The following is a 19391-nucleotide window of genomic DNA, read 5'->3' as shown; positions in this document are numbered from 1 at the left end:
CTGCCCTCTTTAAGCAGAAGTGAATTACATAGATATTTACATTAAAGAACGTTTTATGTTCAGAGCAGAAAGCAGCTGGGAGATAGAACAGTGAATAAGGAGTAGGAAGCATGGTTCTTTTACTACCCCTGAATTAAAAAATATTCCTAATCTAGCCATTAAACTCTTTGGCTGTTTTTTTTTTTTTTTTTTTTGCATCATTTTCTAAGGTGGATGATACTCATGTTTTTTTTTTTTCTTAAGATTCTCCTGAAACGGTATTATGAAGGAAGGTAGTATTCATTTTCTCATCTGCTGGCCTTTAACACCACAGCAAAGCTAAATTACAGCAATGCACCAACCATTCATATTTTGTAAACTATTCTGCAGTAGCCATTAGGCTGTGGCTTTTAGCATCATACAGTCCCTAGACCTTTTTCTCTCCATTCCAAATCCTGACAAGAGCCTGTGGTTTCCTCTACTTATGCAAAGTAAGCTTTTAATAAATAATGATATATAGAAGCAGAGTTTATCAGTTTCCTAATATGGTGGGCAGAATTTGGCAGAAGTGACGCTACAAGCATGTTTTTCCACATCCTGTTAATGGCAGAAACAGTAGGCCCTGGCATGCTCCTTGGGGCACCCCAACCCCTTTTTTTAGTAGTGTCAGATTTCAAAGTAAGTTTGAAATAAGTAGCTACATTTAATGGTTTATGTTACTTAAAACTGGGTTACATCCTTTTGTTTCATTTTTACTGCAAATAACATAATTAAATTTATATAACTTTGCAGGGAGCTTTCTATATGTATTCTTCAGTATTCCTTGGATTAAAAACAATAGCAATGAAAGAATAGAAAATCATAACTACATACAAAGGAGAAGTATTTTAAATTAATAAGCTGTGTTTTAGAGCAATTTTAGATTCGCAACAAAACTGATCAGAAAATACAGTATACCTTCTGTCCTCACACATGCACAACCTCCCCTAGTATCAGCATCAGCACCAGAGCGGTACATCTGGCTCATTAATATCACCTGAAGTCTACATATTTACATTACATTACATTAGGGTTCACTGTTGGTGTTATATGTTCTATGGATTTTGACAAATGTATGGTGACGTGTATATAGTCGTGTTGCTTAAAGACGGATATGTTCTGAGAAATGCCTCATTAGACAGTTTTGTTGTGCAAACATTATAGAGTGTACTTCCACAAATGTAGATGGCATAGCCTACTACACATCTAGGCAATATGGTATAGTCTATTGTTCCTATGCTACAAACCTGTATGATTGCACCTGTATGATACAGTAATACTGCATGTTACTGTACTGAATACTGTAGGCAATTGTTACACAATAGTATTTGTGTATCTAAACACAGAAAACGTATGGTAAAAATACAATGTAAAAGATTTAAAATGGTACATCTGTATAAGGCACTTAGCAGGAATGGAGCTTCCAGGACTAGAAGTTGCGCTGGGTAAGTCAGTGAGTTAGTGGTGCGTGAATGTGCGGCCTAGGACATTATTGTATACTGCTGCAGACTTTATCAGTACTCTATACTTGGGCCGCACTAAATTTATTTAAAAATGTTTCTTTCTCGAATTATAAACTAACCTTAGCTTCCTGTAACTTTAATTTTTTAACTTTCTGACTCTTGTAATAACACAGTTTAAAACACATTGTACAGCTGTATAAAATATTTTCTTTATATCCTGATTCTATAAGCTTTTTTCCTATTTTTAAAATTTTTAGTTTTTAAAAATCGCTTATAAGTTTGTTAAAAACTAAGACACACACTCACATTAGCCTAGGCCTGCACAGGCTCAGAATCATCAGTATCACTGTCTTCCACCTCCACATCATCCCACTGAAAGGTCTTCAGAGGCAGTAACATGCATGGAGTTGTCATCTCCAATGGTAATAGTGCCTTCTGGAATACCTCCTGAAGGACCTGCCTGAGACTGTTTTACAGTTAACTTTTTTTGTAAGTAGAAGGATATACTCTAAAGATAAAGTGTATAACACAGGAAATACATAAATGAGTAACATAGTCATTATCATTATCAAGTATTATGTACCATGCATAATTGTAGGTGCTATACTTTTTCATATATGACTGGCAGTGCAGTAAGCTTATTAACACCACCATCACCACAAAGTAATGAGTTGTTCTGTGTGACGGCAGCTATGATGTCACTAGACAGTAGGAAATTTTTGAGCTCTTTTATAATCTCATGGGACCACTGTTGTATATGTGGTTCATCATTGACCAGAACAGGCAGCCCATGACTGTATACCATTGTAGCATTAGACAGAATAGGTTCATTGCCCGAAAAATTATTTAATGCCTGTTCTTCCTTCCCTTCTAGAAACTCCTGGCAACCAATAATTTGCTTTTGCTTTTGTGTTTTTTTTAGCATCAGGATGTTGCTCTGTTGCCCAGGCTGGAGTACAGTGGCACAGTCATGGTTCACTGCAGCCTCCATCCTCCTGCCACAGCCTTCTAAGTAGCCAGGACTACAGGCATGCACCACCACACCTAGCTAGTTTAAAAAAGAATTTTTTTTCCCCCTGAAACGGAGTCTCACTCTGTCATCAGGCTGGAGTGCAGTGGTGTGATCTTGGCTCACTGCAACCTCCTCCTCCTGGGTTCAAGCAGTTCTCCCTGCCTCAGCCTCCCGGGTAGCTGGAATTTACAGGCATCCATCACCATGCCCGGCTAATTTTTGTATTTTTACTAGAGACGGGGTTTTGCCATGTTGGCCATGACAAACATGACAACATGCCATGTTGGTCAGTTGAACTCCAGACTTCAGGTGATCTGTCCACCTCAGCCTCCCAAAGTGCTGGGATTACAGGCCTGAGCCACTGTGCCTGGCCAGAACAATTGTTTGCATAGGCAGGGTTTTCCTAGTTTTCCTATATTGCCCATGCTGGTCTTGAACTCCAGGCCTCAAGCAACTCTCCAGCTTCAGCTTCCCAAAGTGCTGGGATTAAAGGCCTGAGCCACTGTGCCTGGCCTAATATTTTATTATCTCCACAATTTTGCGTTTTTCAAAATGTCATATAGTTGGAATCATAAAGTATGTAGCCTTTTGAGATTGGCTTCTTTCACTTAGTAATATCCACTTAAGTTTCCTCCATGTCTTTTCATGTCTTTGTAGTTCTTTTTTTTTTCCCAGTGCTGCACAGTATTTTTTTTGTTAGACATGATTCAAGAAGTAATATAACAAGCCACTAGCTCCTTTTAGCTAATCGGTGGTGAAAGAACTTTCAAAGTTCAACATATGTTCAATTTGTGGATTGTTATTTACAATTTATAAAGATTTTCATGCTGTATTTTGTTTAAATCTAGAATGTTTAACAAATTATGAAATAATAAATATTAAAGGATGACTCAACAAGTATATCAGAACATATAATTTTAGTACCATTCAAAGCTTTTGTAGGCTTTACTTATTTAAACTAAGCTTTCATATCTCCAAGCATCTTTGGGACTACTCTTGACATTGATTTTAGGGCTAGGTTGAGATACTACTATGAACTTCATTTTTAAAATGTTACATTTCCAATAAAGTAAAAAGTTGGTAGAGATTGGTCATACAACTTATTACCAAACTTGTCTCTAATGACATATAGCTATTTCAGAAAGTCAGATCTAATTGTAAAGGATAAAGTACTTCCATCAGTGAGATACTTCATATGATGTAGGCCATCAAGACAGCCCTGAGAAGAGGATACTTGAGCATGAGTAGCATTGATAAATGCTAGAGTGTCAGAGTGTGTCAGAGTGATTTTGGCAAGTTTGTTTAACAGTTACAAATTACATTACCTTGTCATCATCGATTTATGTCAGTGATAAACTGTGCTATTTTCATAATTTCTGATATTTTAAAAGTATTTAGCATAAACCCCTTCCTATACTTGCTGCAATGAAGATAAAGATGATTTCAGTGGGACATGCTTAGTATTAATTTTTTAGGTGTTTTTCTGATATGTGACTTTTATATGAATATGGGCAAGCTTTTTTCTTATGAAAATAAAATATTTTGGCCGGGCACAGTGGCTCACGCATGTAATCCCAGCACTTTGGGAGGCCGAGGCGGGTGGATCACGAGGTCAGGAGATAGAGACCATGATGAAACCCCGTCTCTACTAAAAATACAAAAAATTAGCCGGGCGTGATGGCGGGCGCCTGTAGTCCCAGCTACTCGGAGAGGCTGAGGCAGGAGAATGGCGTGAGCCCGGAAGGCGGAGCTTGCAGTGAGCCGAGATTGCGCCACCGCACTCCAGCCTCGGCGACAGCAAGACTCCGTCTCAAAAAAAAAAAAAAAAAAAGAAAAGAAAATATTTTTACTTGGACTAATTAGTAAAAGAGTAATGAAAATGTAAAATTTATTCATTTTAGAATGCACTTTGAAAATATTCATTTATTGTGGAAGCACTACGAAATACTGGTTATAAGACATGTAGAATGGTACTTCTATAATTTTTTTGTGATAGCCTTAAAAGTATTTAGAATATCAAATATAGTTTTGATTTGCAGATTTCCTTTGAAAAATGTATTGCTGACGTGTTTGAAATTAAACTTTCTTACATAAATCTTCATTGTTTTAGTTTCTTTTTGGAAGTACTGGATTTAGCTTATAAATTATATAAGAATATAAAGTAAGTATAGCATATTGTTAGAATTTTCTTCTTTTCTTTTTCAGGCTCAAACTGCTTTTTCTGCAAACCCTGCCAATCCAGCAATTTTGTCAGAGGCTTCTGCTCCCATCCCTCACGATGGAAGTAGGTTTATACTTTGAGTTCATTCTCTGTGAACAGAAATATTGTTATCTTCTTTTGCTCAGATAAGGAATCCAAGATTTTTTTTTGGACAGGCTGCATAAAATTGGTAGTTAAGCTCAAATAGTTATGAATAAAAAAAAAATGTTTACTTCAAAAAATAACCCTTTTTCTAATTAAGATAGTGAACTGTGGATATGGGGGGATGTATTTCATGGCTTAATGAAAATTAATTTTAGACTGACTTGTAAATCCCTAACATGTGGCTGATTCATTTATGAATGAATTATATATATGAATTCACATTTAAGAACTATTATGCTGCTGCTGTTGAACTTTCTGAATTGTCTTCTGTCTTTCCTATGGGAGCTTCTGAAATTTCCAACCACCTCCTCTTTGGGAAGCCTCCTAAATCTTGAGGCCTTTATTCATTCTCTGTATCCTGTCTTTGGTCCCTTTTTCTTCAAGGTTCAGAGGGATTCGGGACAGAGCTCCTAAATACTATGACTTAAGATACAAAATAAGTGTTAAATAAGTTTTTGTGGCCTGTCATTTTGTCTTACAACAGTTTATAACATTGTGCCTCATAGAAAATTCATTTTAAGTCACAGAGACTTAAATTAAGTCTCATGTAAAAAAGAGCTTTTGGAAATAGTATATAACTACTAATAAGTGAAATAATGTTAATATTTAAAAATACCATTTCCAGGATTTCATTGGAATGTGGTTAAAATTATTAAAATGATAAGATACTAAATAAATTTACAAGCTTTCAAAAAAATTGTTCATAAGAATCATTCCATATCCCTGTTTACAGAATGAGTTATAAAGTAGCTGACTTGACAAATAGATATTTTTGTCAGTTGTTCTGAATTGGAGAATCAGTGGCATTCTTACTAAATTCCTAATCAAGTAAGTTTATTTTAAGAAACAGGAAAGGCAAGATAGTTTATTTGGAAAAGTTATTTCTACTTTTAAGTGTTTAGGAATCTCTGGTTGTTTCAGTTCAGATGTCTTCATATTTTATGAATTTTATACATTTTCTGTATTTTCCATTTCTGATTATTACAGAGATGGGGAGATGCCTTTCCAAATTGCTACTTTAAATTTATTCTAGATTTTATAACTTCAGTGTAATTTTGTTAATACGCAGAAGCCCATAATAAGAGAAGTTTTCATTTTGTGTATTCTGTAAGTGCTTTTTAATTTATTCATTTACTTTTTAGATCTCTATCCCAGACTATATCCGGAGCTCTCTCAATACATGGGGCTGAGTTTAAATGAAGAAGAAATACATGCAAATGTGGCCGTGGTTTCTGGTGCACCACTTCAGGGGGTATGTATAGTGTAATTAATTTTGAATTATATAAAATCATACTTTACATGTTAATATAAGCTTTCCTCTTTGTGGCTAACTCACAGATATACTACTAGCATTGAACCTCACTTCTCGGAAATTTTAGACTTCCTTTTGGATATCATTTCTTACATAGTCTACTTCATTTTGTGCTACACTGTTTTGAGTTTATTAGGACTTAGATTCAGATACCTTTTACTAGTTCGTTCTCCTTTGTCTTCTGCATTTAGTCAGTGACTAAGTCCTATTGATTCTGTTTCTGTTTCTTGTATTCATTTTATCTGTTTTTTATCCATTCTAGTCCTACTATAACCATATTCAGGGTTTCTATACTTCTAGCCTTCATTATTATAATACTCCCTTAAATTTCCTCTAGTAACTTATTTCAGACAGGAGTAAGTCGCTGCTAAGTTAATCATTCTGAAATACACATATAGGTCTATCATATCTTTATTGCTCATAATCTTTTTTTTTCTTTTCTTTTTTTTTTTTTTTTTTTTTTGAGACAGATTCTCACTCTGTCACCCAGTCTGGAGTGCAATGGCGTGATCTCGGCTCACTGCAACCTCCACCTCTTGGGTTCAAGCAATTCTCCTGCCTCAGCCTCCCAAGTAGCTGAGACTACAAGCACACGCCACCATGCCTGGCTAATTTTTTGTATTTTTAGTGGAGACCAGGTTTCACCGTGTTGGCCACACTGTTCTCTCGAACACCTGACCTCAGGTGATCCACCTGCCTCGACCTCCCAGAGTACTGGGATTACAAGCATGAGCCACTGCGCCCGGCCTTTGCTCTTAATCTTTTAATATTCTTTTTGAAATTCAAAGCTCCATGTAATTAGACTCCAGAGTCTAGGTTAATTATAATGGATCTGGTAACCTTTTATTAAGGTTATTGCTATGACCATAGCACTTTGTACCACTTATTGTAATTGTAGTTAAATCTGTGTCTGTCTTGTTGCCATATCCCAATGCATATACAGTACCTGGCATTTATGTATTTACCAAATATTTATTGAAAACTTGCTTGTATTAGTGGTGATGCTGTTGGGAAAACAATTAATAGTAGGTATTTTAAGAGGTTGAAAAATTGAAAAAAACATAAATGGACATAGATGTAATTGCAGATAGCTAGCTGCTTCTCCTAGGACTGGGATAACACAGGAGAGAGATTGGAGTTAGCAGAACCTAGAAGCTCGAGGGAGGCCGGGCGCGGTGGCTCACGCCTGTAATCCCAGCACTTTGGAAGGCCGAGGCTGGGTGGATCACGAGGTCAGGAGATCGAGACCATCCTGGCTAACACAGTGAAACCCCATCTCTACTAAAAATACAAAAAATTAGCCGGGCGAGGTGGCGGGCGCCTGTAGTCCCAGCTACTCGGGAGGCTGAGGCAGGAGAATGGCGTGAACCCTGGGGGGTGGAGCCTGCAGTGAGCCGAGATTGCGCCACTGCACTCCAGCCTGGGCGACAGCGAGACGCTGTCTGAAAAAAAAAAAAAAAAAAAAAAAAAGCTTGAGGGAAGAGCTCCACAAAGCTGGGACTCAGACCTTGGATGAGGGGACACTACTAGTGCCTCTGAGAGGTTGTAATGAGGCTGGTTCTGGGAGTGTCAGTAAAAGTTGCAGACTGGAACCAACTGCTGCTGCCAGTGTAAAGGGCCAGGCTTACACAGTACTGACAGGAGCAGGAAGCACACAGGAAGGAACGAGGTGCTTGTCATTCCAGTCACTGACAAACGAAATTATAATTTGCACAGTTAGGCCCAGCATCACCAAGTAGAGTCTAGAAGGGTGGATTTGGAGCCGATAAACAGTAGCTTAGTATCTGTTACCACCTACTCCGTTGACTGCTGAGTATATCCACACACTTGTACAAACATTTGAATTTCATGTGACAACAACAACAACTTTATACTTTCTCCTTGAAAGATGAACTTCTTCATAAAATCAAAGTTCAGCAAACTTTATAAAGGGCTCCATAATAAATACCTTAGGCTTTCATGGTCACTTATTATCTTTATCACATATTCTTATTGTTATTTGTTTATTTACAATCTTTAAAAATATAAAAATCATTTTTAACTCAGGGGTGTACAAAATGAAGCCATGTACCCTTCAATGTAAATGAAGTTGCTCTCACCCTTTTCTCTAGAAAGGGATGATACTAGTTAATGTGGCCATCTGGGCAGTCGTCATGGTATTGATTACTATATGATATTAATTACCCTTCTAAGTATTCACATTCCCAACAGAATATTTTTAATTTAAAGGCAAAAGTGTAAAGTTAACCACTACCAACAATTCATACATAAAGGTAAAAAGAGGTATAGAGGAACAGAAAGATTATCTGCCGTATTTACAGAAAATATACAAATACAAAGAAGAACAGAGTCATAGCTGCTCTGATTCTTATTTTAGTAACTGGTCATGAGGCCGTAGTTAAAATTTAGAACTTCCTTTGTTCACTATATGGATGCTTAGATCCCTTTGCCCTTGGGCAATACTTCAGCTGGTCTTTTTTTAAAAAAACCTAATACCTAGAAGGGTGATATAAACCTTCATTATTTGTGTCCGCATCTCCAGGGTTCTTCAGTGCGCCGCCTTTTCTTTTTCTTCTGTTCTATTTTAAATTAATTTGTTGCTGGAGATTTCTGTTAACTCTTCATATCTAGTGAATTTTTCATTTCACATATTGTATTCTTCTCTTGATGTTCCATCCAGATCTTCCTCTCCCCAGCTTTGTTGAGGTATAATTAACAAATATAAATTGTATATATTCAACTGTATATATCAATACAACTTGATGTATTGACACACACACAAACACACACACATTGTGAAATGATTACCACAGTCAAGGTTATTAACGTATCTGTCATCTCACATGGTTACATTTCTTTTGGTGTGTGATGGGAACACTTAAGATGTACTCTTAGCAAATTTCAAGTATACAGTACAGTATTATTAGTTATAGTTACTATGATGTACATTAGATCTCCAGAACGTACTCATATGATAACTGAGAAAGTCTGTACACTTTGGCCAACATTTTTCTCGTTCTTTGCCCTGCCCACCCCCAGCCCCTGACAACCTTCCTTCTACTCTACTTCTGTGAGTTTGACTCTTTTCAGATGCCACGTATAAGTGGACCTAGACAGTACTTGTCTTCTGTGTCTGGTTTATTTCACTTGGAATAATATTCTCTATGTTTATTCATGTTGTCCAAATGGCAGGATTTCCTTTTTTTAATGGCCTAATATTATTCCACTTTCTTTTTGGTTGGGGAAAGGTTCCACTTAAAATAAACCAGTTTTGGTTAGGAAAACTTGAAAAAATTAGATACTTGAAACATGGTACATGACACAGGTCCCTAATGTAGGTATTCTGGGGCATTCTGGTTTGTGCATATGATTTGTTAATCCATAGATGGTTACTAGAGGGGAGGAGACATAATAGTTGACTGTCTTATGTGTGCCAGTGCCCATACAACATGCACTTTTCATTTAATCCTCTCAGTAACAGTGAGGTAGGAAGTTTGCCCCTTTTATGGAAATTCTGAAAGGATAAGTAGATTGTCAAAGATCGTGACATAAAGAACCATCTGGAAAATGTTTCAAAAGTATATGGCCTTTAAGTTCAAAGATAATACATTTGAGATGAAGACAAGCCAATATATCGGTGAAACAAACGCCAGCGAATTCAAAGGGCAACAGAGTCATTGAATCTATTAGAGATGATATGTGTGGGAATAAGTTAGTGAAGAATCAGTAGTAGAGCCAGTGCCATTTTCATAAACATCAAACTTTATCTGAAGGAAATTATTTGTCGATTCGAAAGCCAAAACTGAGTAAGTTCCAGTTAATTATCATTGTTTTTTTCAAAGAGAGTGTTTCTAAATATTGACACATTGTATATGGTTTTGTCAGCAGTTGGTAGCAAGACCTTCCAGTGTGAACTATATGGTGGCTCCTGTAACTGGTAATGATGTTGGAATTCGTAGAGCAGAAATTAAGCAAGGGATTCGTGAAGTCATTTTGTGTAAGGATCAAGATGGAAAAATTGGACTCAGGCTTAAATCAATAGATAATGTAAGTATTTTAAATACCTATTTGAATTTGTCTAAATATCTTACATAATAAGTGATTAATGTTAAAATAATTTGAAAGGAAATGCTTTAATTATAATAGTGCATCTGTAGTTGAGAATATTTTAAATCTACTAACTTAAATGTTTTCAGTTGGGGATGTTCTATTTTGCAGAGGCACAGTTGGGACTTCTGACCACATTACTTTGAAGGATGTTTCTTTTCTGAATATTCTAACTGGAATACATTTCACTGGCCTACATATATTATAATGTAGTTTGTATAATAGAATTGTGACAGTTAAATAGAGCAGATGTGAAGGTTAAGAAAAAACTTTCCAATGAGAGTCAATGTCAGTGTGCATTTTTTTTTTTTTTTTTTTTTTTTTTTTTTTTTTTTTTTGAGACGGAGTCTTGTTCTGTCGCCAGGCTGCAGTGCAGTGGTGTGATCTTGACTCACTGCAACCTCCGCCTCCTGGATGTGTGTGCATTTTTAAACCAAATGATCAGTATTTAACTGGTGAGATGGTTTTTGCAGATTTGTTATTAACATCCTTCACATTTGAATTTAATATGTCATTTTCTGAGTAAAAAAACATGGAATATTCTTTCTAATTAGGGCAGCCATTACTTGACTTTATAATTACCTCTCACCTTAACATACTGAAGATATGAAACAGGGTTATTCTCTAAGGAACCATTTAGAATTGTTAAGGACATGCTGAGTCTTTACCCCAATTTATAGTTTTAGCCATTACCTTATTGGATTCAGTTTCAGTCATACATCTCTAGCTTAGTGCATGCAGCCTTTCTGCATAGAAAATTATAAGTGTGGTGCACTGCTGTAAATGGAGGAGGCTGATCTTGGCAGGAAGCCCCGACCCTGCCTGCCCACCCAGGGGGCTGAGGCCATCGATGATGGCCTTGCTCACTTGTATATTACTCAAAATACATCTGTGTGCTTGGTTGGGATGCTCTGACTTTGCTGCCCTTTCTCCAAAATCTTCAGGGAATAGAGTATACTGCTGCTCCTTCCACCAGGATTGCTCTTGTGTTCTTTCTCTGTCCTAAAGAGAAAAGATACTTTTCATAGGCCCCTTGGCCCCACTGTAGGTAATAGTTGCAGTGGATTTGTTCACTTGGCCAAAGGGCATTTGTTCATTTATGGGTGCTACCTACTTCTTATCATTCTACAATGTAACAGATGTGTGATAGAAATATGTGACCTAGCTTAGGATTGTAGAAGTAGATGCATTTATATTTTACCAGGCTTATTCTTCTTTTATACTTATCTATTTATATTTTGTTCAACTTCTGATTGAATTTTACATAAATAAAAATATCCATGTAAGTGTAGTTATTGGTTAACAGTACTTGAGTTTTCTGTATTTATTTCATTGTGTGTTCTTTATAAGCCTGTGCATGTAGATTTAATATGCCCATCTTTTTAGTCTAACAAATAAACTTTAATCTTACTTGATTATACACAATTTAGCAAATGGGTAAAGGAATGCTTCAGCTCAAAAGGTAGAATTATGACCTTAAACTGTCATTTATTAAGCTGTAAAAGAACTCATCAAACTTTCTTACATGTGACTTGCTTTTCCCCTAAATATGATTATGTACTGATAATTTGGTATTCTATCAGACTCATAGGCGCTTACATTTATTAAAGTTGTCCTACTGTATTTTCCTTAGTTCTGTATTCCAAGTTGAAGGGGGGGATTGTGGTTGTTCAGGTGGGTTATGATTTGGTATAGAAATTGCCATTGAAATCTCACTTTTTTGCCTTATTCTTTGGAGTTGCTGTCTTGATAAATTTTTCAGTTTCTTTTGAGGTGATAATATACTCATACAGTTTTTCCTTTTTTTTTTTTTTTTTCTTTTTTGTCACTGGGGTAGAGTTTTCAACATAAACAGTTGTTTCCTAATTTTCTAGCATTTAAAACCGTATCATAGTAGTGGTAAATGACAAAAATTATTTTCTTATTATCTAGGGTATATTTGTTCAGCTAGTCCAGGCTAATTCTCCAGCCTCATTGGTTGGTCTGAGATTTGGGGACCAAGTACTTCAGATCAATGGTGAAAACTGTGCAGGATGGAGCTCTGATAAAGCGCACAAGGTGCTCAAACAGGCTTTTGGAGAGAAGATTACCATGACCGTTCGTGACAGGTAAGCTGTTACTAAACAGCTCAAATGAAAATTCAATACTAGTTTTCCATTTTTTTGGGCTTTCAGAGTCTGTGAATATATTACTCTGTTGCAGAAAATGATCAAATGTTATTGATGAGCCTTACAGTCTTGCAGTTGAATGGTGCAGATTTTTCTTACATAGTTTGTTTTTAAAGCATTCTGATACGATACCTTATTTCAGAGTTTATAGGACAAATCTCTCTAGAAAATAGAAAACGTATGTTGGAGAAGTAACTGAGTAGCAGGGCATCTCTGGGCTCGCTTTCCAACTTACTGCTTAGATACATCCAGCCTAGGGTGTTCACACACAGTGGTCCCTTATTGTGAGGGTCAGAGCCCATGCAGACTTCCAAGTAGTGTGGGAGTTCTGAAAGCCGTATCAAGACTTTTGGGTAGTTACGAAGCAGTAGTTTTCAAGAACATGGAATATTCTATGTAGCAGCTCATTCATTTAGAACTTAAACATTTAGCACATGAAATAGGGGCCTCCATTTATTTTCTTGTCTACTCCGTACCCAATTAAGGGTAGACATATATCACATTGTTATAGTAAACTTTGAGTTTTTGTTCCTTCTCAGTGAAACTTCTGTTTTATCTTTGTGTTTCCAGCTTCTCATTCAGTGTAGGTATTTAGTAAATGTTTCAGATGAATGTCCTTTTTACTTTCTATCTAAGCAGGTATTTCAAAGAGTAAGTTGTACTAACAGGAAGAAATGCCTCTTCTGAATTTAATAATGTAAATACAAGTTTATCATAAAACCCTTATGATAACATGATAACAAGAGTTTATAGAGAATCAAGCAAATGTAACTGGTATAACAACTCTAGAGGGACAGCGGGATGCCTTTTAATAATAGCTGCATGCCTCCCTTTCCAAAGGGGCTTGAGGAACTTAAGTCTTACTGCTGCTCTAGTTTTTCTTTTCAAATATAGCAATGTATAAAATTTTCAAAATCAAGACGTGAGAAATATTTTAAAGGTTTTAAATAAAAGAAATAGTTCCTAAAAATGGATTTGGCTGTAGAAAATACCAAAAGTTAATAAAAAATAAAAATTATTTTTACCACTGTGATTTACTTAAAAAGCCTATCTCATTCTTAATGCTGTAAAGTCTGATTAATTATAAAGGAAAAACATATTGATGAAACGATATAAAGCAGTTGTCTTTGATACTTAAGAAATGTTGATTAGTAAATCAGTCAAACCATAATGAATAAACTAAAAAAAAACTTTTACACAAAGATGTTCCATGAATGTATAAAATCAGAGCCATAAGTTGCTCTTATTAGAAACTGTTTATTATAAAAGTATCCAATATGGCAACATTTATGGTATATGAAATCCATTAAAATGTTTACCTTAGAATTAAGTTTTTAATTGAACCCATTATGTTTGTAGGCCCTTTGAACGGACGATTACCATGCATAAGGATAGCACTGGACATGTTGGTTTTATCTTTAAAAATGGAAAAATAACATCCATAGTGAAAGATAGCTCTGCAGCCAGAAATGGTCTTCTTACGGAACATAACATCTGTGAAATCAATGGACAGAATGTCATTGGATTGAAGGTAAGGAACAGACTTTGTGCCATGTTCTGCTGCAGTTTTAGAAAATGTCTGTCTTTTGACTATATTTAGGTGGCGCTGTTTTCATATTGACTTAGGTGGGAGATGGGGAACGTGGGGCCTGAGCTCTTGCTCTGGCCAGTCACCGGAATTATTTGGGCTGTTATCTAGAACTACAGTTCCTATAACAAGGGGGCTGGAATAAATGATCTCAGAAGTACGTCATACTAGAATTCTATAGAAATATGGGCAACAGAGATTTAGAATATGAATAGTTGCCCAGCATTTCTCAATCCAGGAATATAAGGAAATGAATAATAGTTTTGGTTCATATTAATACTTTATTTTTATAGTTTTTCTCCACAAATTCCTAAATAAGTCTGTCTTAAGGTCAAAAAGTTTTAAGCATGACATCCTCATTTCATAGAATTTGATTTCACAGTTAACTAAGAGGAGATGGTAGTATTGTATATGGGGAAAATTAGTATTCAGAAACGAAAAGTTTTTTTTGGTTAAAATATTCAACTCAGTCTACTTAAGCAATTTGGTTACTAGCTGTAAAATAGTGTACAATTAAACTTGGTAAGAAATACTAGAAAAAATTAGAAATACCAAGCAGGATTTTAGAGATACTAACAAAACATAACAGGACATATATTTTGTATTTCTTTCCCAAGCTGGCATAGTTTTGTATTTATTAATAAAGCCTCTGTGGAATTAATTTTTAATATGTGTTTTTATCAGGACTCTCAAATTGCAGACATACTGTCAACATCTGGGACTGTAGTTACTATTACAATCATGCCTGCTTTTATCTTTGAACATATTATTAAGCGGTAAGTAAACAATTCCTCAACTTAATGCATAGGGCCATGTGACTTAATATAAGCACTATACTTTAATTCTCAGCCCTTTGGTTCTTTTACCTAAGGAATGGATACTGGTGTTTTATCTAGAAATTTGAAGTAAGTTATTTAAATCAGAGGGGCTGGTAAGGATGAGCTCTTACAACTTCCCAAGTACTGAATAAAATTCACATATACTTTCCTCAGTTTTTATAATGCCTAGTAGAAAAAAGGTATGCAAGGAGAAGTGGACATGCTTTCAGTTTTCAATTTGCAGTGCAATTGACTGCAGTTGCACCGCCTACCACTCCTCTGCTCAGTATAAATATAGTTGTGGTGGTTCGTAATGGAGAATTCTTGCTGGTGGAATGCTAGGAGTAAGTTTCCCTTCTCTCCAGAATCTCAGGAGGCAGATAGACAAGTGTGGTATGTTGGTGCTATCTGTGCTCAGGAACTGAGGATTAGAAAGCCAAGTGATCAGAACTGAAAAGAGGCAACAAGGTTACTTCTATAGAGCTTTTCATATCCTAGCATATACCATAGCTGTTTTTGTCAAGCCAGCTTGGAATCCTTCTTTCAGAAGCTCTATTACGCATGTGAAAATGAGATTTAAAAGATTCATAAACATAACCATTGTAATGAAATTTTTGTGTTGGCTTCTGGATAGAATGCACCTAGCTACCCTTGGAGGGGGTAAAAACGAGTTATTGTCCTGACTAATTGTTCTAGGCTTCTCTTTTCTTAAATCACTGATGGATCCCTCTACCCCAACTCATCACAGCCTTGTCATTTTCTTTCTGTTTTTTGAAAATCACCATGTTTAATGTACAGGAATTCATTTGTATCCTAACTTCTCTAGCCAAATACAGATAGCCTTTCCCACTGAGTGTCTGTCAACAACTAGATTACCAGAGATGCTTCTGGACTCATTTAAAAGATCTTTCCCTTCTCTCCATTCACATTTGATGCTAACAGGTGCTAAATTGGAAGTGGGAATTTTCTTGGATTAACGTAGCATTTTTGAAAAACAAAAACCAGAATCTCAGTATATAATAAAAGTACCTCTCTTGTAGGATGGCACCAAGCATTATGAAAAGCCTAATGGACCACACCATTCCTGAGGTTTAAAATTCACGGCACCATGGAAATGTAGCTGAACGTCTCCAGTTTCCTTCTTCGGCAACTTCTGTATTATGCACGTGAAGCCTTCCCGGAGCCAGCGAGCATATGCTGCATGAGGACCTTTCTATCTTACATTATGGCTGGGAATCTTACTATTTCATCTGATACCTTGTTCAGATTTCAGAATAGTTGTAGCCTTATCCTGGTTTTACAGATGTGAAACTTTCAAGAGATTTACTGACTTTCCTAGAATAGTTTCTCTACTAGAAACCTGATGCTTTTATAAGCCATTGTGATTAGGATGACTGATACACAGGCTTAGCTTTGTGTGAAAACCAGTCACCTTTCTCCTAGGTAATGAGTAGTGCTGTTCATATTACTTTAGTTCTATAGCATATTTGCATTTTTAACATGCTACCATAGTACATTTAGAAGAATTGCCTTTGATTTTTTTAAAAAATGTGTGTGTGTGTGTGTGTGTGTGTGTGTTTGTGTAAAATGCCAATTGAGAACACTGGTTTCATACCATGTAAGCATTAAACAGTGTATGTAGGTTTCAAGAGATTGTGATGATTCTTAAATTTTAACTACCTTCACTTAATATGCTTAAACTGTCGCCTTAACTGTGTTAAGCATCTAGACTAAAAGCCAAAATATAATTATTGCTGCCTTTCTAAAACCCAAAATGTAGTTCTCTATTAACCTGAAATGTACACTAGCCCAGAACAGTTTAATGGTACTTACTGAGCTATAGCATAGCTGCTTAAGTTGTTTTTGAGATTTTTTAGTCAATGCATAATGGAAACTTCTTTCTTCTAAAAGTTGCCAGTACCACTTTGTGAGAAGTGAATCACTATATGTAATGTAAAAGTTACTACACGTAACAGAATAAACTTTTGACTCCCCTTTTGTTCATTTGTGGATTAAGTGGTATAATACTTAATTTTGGCATTTGACTCTTAAGATTATGTAACCTAGCTACTTTGGGATGGTCTTAGAATATTTTTCTGATGACTTGTTCCTTTTCCTGACTCCTCCTTGCAAACGAAATGATAGTGACACTTTATCCTGATTTTTTTCTTTTTTTTGGTTTGTGTCTAGTCTGATTAAATATGTATACATAAACTTACATTTTCGTCTGTCTATTACTGCATCATTGGCTTTCACCAAACTTATGCATGATCTAGAAGATAGGCAGGTGAAATTCATTTTCAGCTGTGGGAGACATCATCTCCCAGAATAAGCTGACATTCAGGGGCCCTAAGAACAGCTCCCGACATTGAGTGTCAGGAAAATTGCTTCCAGTTGGGAACCCCAGATTACCAGGGCCAAGAGAGCTGGTTCACACCTGCCATGCAGCAGGAACTCATTGAGGCTACTGATTGATTGTCCCTAGCAATACCTGAGAACAGGTAATATTTAATAACACTTGAAACTGACTTTGGAAATTCTATTAGTGTGGTCTGACTCAAGTTTTTTCTGTCATACTACATGCAAGATACAACAATGTTTTTAAAGAGTATAGAAAAAATAAATAAGTCACACACTTACCATGGTTCAGAGGTTGAATATAAAAGAAAATCTGCTACTGCTATGCAGCTTACCTTGTTTGAAATTTGGAAGAGAAAAACAAAAATATTTGATTATCTACCTGAGTCTGAAGATAATTTCAAAAGTAATGGAATTACATTCATATCACTAAATACGGTTTTCTAGAAGATGATTCTAGACTTGTGGTCTTAAAAACACTAGTCAAGTTACTTAAATAACATGAAAACAGCTTTCTTTAGAGAAAAATATTTTTAATGTAGAAAAGATGAATAGCTATAATGAAATACAAACCGTTCCTATACACAGTAAACTTACTGTTATAAGAACTGCTAATCCTTCTCCAGGTTCTTAGAATCTGGGTACAGCATTATACAAAGTAACCACTCTATGAAAACACACACCCAAAACCCGATGGGTGGCAATTGTGATAGATTAGGAAGACAAAACAGACTCAGAAGTAGCAGAGAATACTGCACATTTTCAAAATTCGTAATTGTTCAGTGCTTCCTGACAAGTTTCCCCAGCCCAATTTATCTCTTAGCTATTCTCTGCTACCTAGTCCTGTCTTCTAACAATCATCATACGGGGATGATCATCTGCCTTACAGTGTAACATGTTTTCCCTAACACTGCCACATTTTATCTGCCGTAAGAGAATGGCAACTAATGGCTTTCAGTGAAGTCACCATGATTTAGAAAGTTTAAAACCACAAATTTTCCATGTGGTAAAACTTCTAATTACTAACATTGCACATTCACCAGTCCGTTTAAAAGTTTGGTTTAAAAATGCATTAAATAGAGTTCAATTCAATATTCAGGAGAGGAAAAGGCACTTAATACTGCAATTTCCAGAATATAATTTGTCTGTCTTCCCCTCCTGTGATGATACTGCTACACTGTTCATTCATCCATATACATGTCACAGCACCTGAGAGAAAGACATTTTGGTTAGTTAGGAAGTTGACCAGGAGTCACCCAAAGATAAAACTTCACTCTGATGCTTACTCTTGCTTTGCTATTCATTTACTAAACAAGTGAAGTAAGTTCTATTTTTTCTTGTCTCCTTCCTATAATAAAACCCTTGAATAAATTAAAAATAATTGCTTGGTACAAAGATCTTGTGAGGAATAATAAACCATTTAAGTGTAAATCTAAACCTAAAACAACTAGGAATTATGGATATAGAACAGAATGCAAATAAATACCTTGGCGAAGTAAGTATAATACAGGTATAACATGACAAAAGTTAGGAGACAGATGTGAAGGAAAAGGTGGAGAATTGGTGTAAGGTTATTGGTTTATTTCCTTTTCCACTGGAAGAGGTCAAATCACATTAAAGTTACTAAGTTGAGAACAAAAGTCACAAAGAATTTCATTTTTTTGAAACAGTCTCGCTCTTGCTCTTACCCAGGCTAGAGTACAGTGGTATGATCAAGCTCACTGTAGCCTCTATCTCCTGGACTCAAGCTATCCTCCCATCTTAGCCTCTTAAGTAGCTGGGACCACAGGCATGTGTCACCACACTTTTCTAATATTTCTGATTTTTAGTAAGAGATGAGGTTTCGCTATGTTGCCGAGGCTGTTCTCAAACTCTTGACCTCAAGCAATCCTCCCACCTTGGCTTCCCAAAGTGCTGGCATTACAGGCCTGAGCCACTGAGCCTGGCCCAGACTTTTTAAGGTATACATTTAAAAAGAAATAATCATACGAAGTCGAGTGACACAGGGAAGAGAATGAAGGTAGGAAGTTACCGCTTACAGCGGGAAGTCAAGGGGTAACGAGACATTAGAAGAATTAAAAACCAAGTCCTCCAAATGATCAGAAAGCAAGCAAGAATTTGTAAGCAAACAATCTAGTGAATCTCCAAGAAATATTACCAAATGAAAAAAATGGGCAGAACA

The 19391-nt window shown here is 36.1% G+C and overlaps 2 protein-coding genes and 1 long non-coding RNA gene across 26 annotated transcripts in view; 1 reads left to right on the top strand and 2 right to left on the bottom strand.

Annotated features, from left to right (window-relative positions):
* Window positions 1-17069, top strand: part of SDCBP (syndecan binding protein) — a 33570-nt gene extending 16501 nt beyond the window's left edge. For 5 of the 9 annotated variants that reach the window (XM_055286344.2, XM_055286348.2, XM_055286345.2 and 2 more), the window contains exons 3-9: window positions 4699-4777; window positions 6001-6110; window positions 10056-10217; window positions 12210-12385; window positions 13805-13976; window positions 14718-14809; window positions 15892-17069. In XM_055286344.2, coding sequence (XP_055142319.1) covers window positions 4699-4777; window positions 6001-6110; window positions 10056-10217; window positions 12210-12385; window positions 13805-13976; window positions 14718-14809; window positions 15892-15946 — 846 coding nt within the window. In that variant the 3' untranslated portion in view covers window positions 15947-17069. The remainder of the gene's footprint in view (window positions 1-4698; window positions 4778-6000; window positions 6111-10055; window positions 10218-12209; window positions 12386-13804; window positions 13977-14717; window positions 14810-15891) is intronic. The other 4 variants (XM_055286346.2, XM_055286347.2, XM_055286343.2 and 1 more) reach the window with 2 other exon arrangements.
* LOC134737213 (uncharacterized) lies at window positions 8133-13839 on the bottom strand. The gene is made up of 2 exons (XR_010121881.1): window positions 13765-13839; window positions 8133-8866 (listed from the first exon to the last, which is right to left on the bottom strand). It is a non-coding gene; the product is annotated as an uncharacterized lncRNA (long non-coding RNA).
* A 652-nt stretch (window positions 17070-17721) lies between the features above and the next one.
* NSMAF (neutral sphingomyelinase activation associated factor) overlaps window positions 17722-19391 on the bottom strand; it is an 83291-nt gene continuing 81621 nt past the window's right edge. For all 16 annotated transcript variants that reach the window (XM_055286330.2, XM_055286325.2, XM_063643288.1 and 13 more), the window contains one exon: window positions 17722-18418. In XM_055286330.2, the coding sequence (XP_055142305.1) occupies window positions 18324-18418 (95 nt within the window). In that variant the 3' untranslated portion in view covers window positions 17722-18323. The remainder of the gene's footprint in view (window positions 18419-19391) is intronic.

This window comes from Symphalangus syndactylus, chromosome 7 (assembly GCF_028878055.3).
Source record: "Symphalangus syndactylus isolate Jambi chromosome 7, NHGRI_mSymSyn1-v2.1_pri, whole genome shotgun sequence".
NCBI lineage: Eukaryota > Metazoa > Chordata > Mammalia > Primates > Hylobatidae > Symphalangus > Symphalangus syndactylus.
This window is presented reverse-complemented; position numbering and strand designations above follow the sequence as displayed.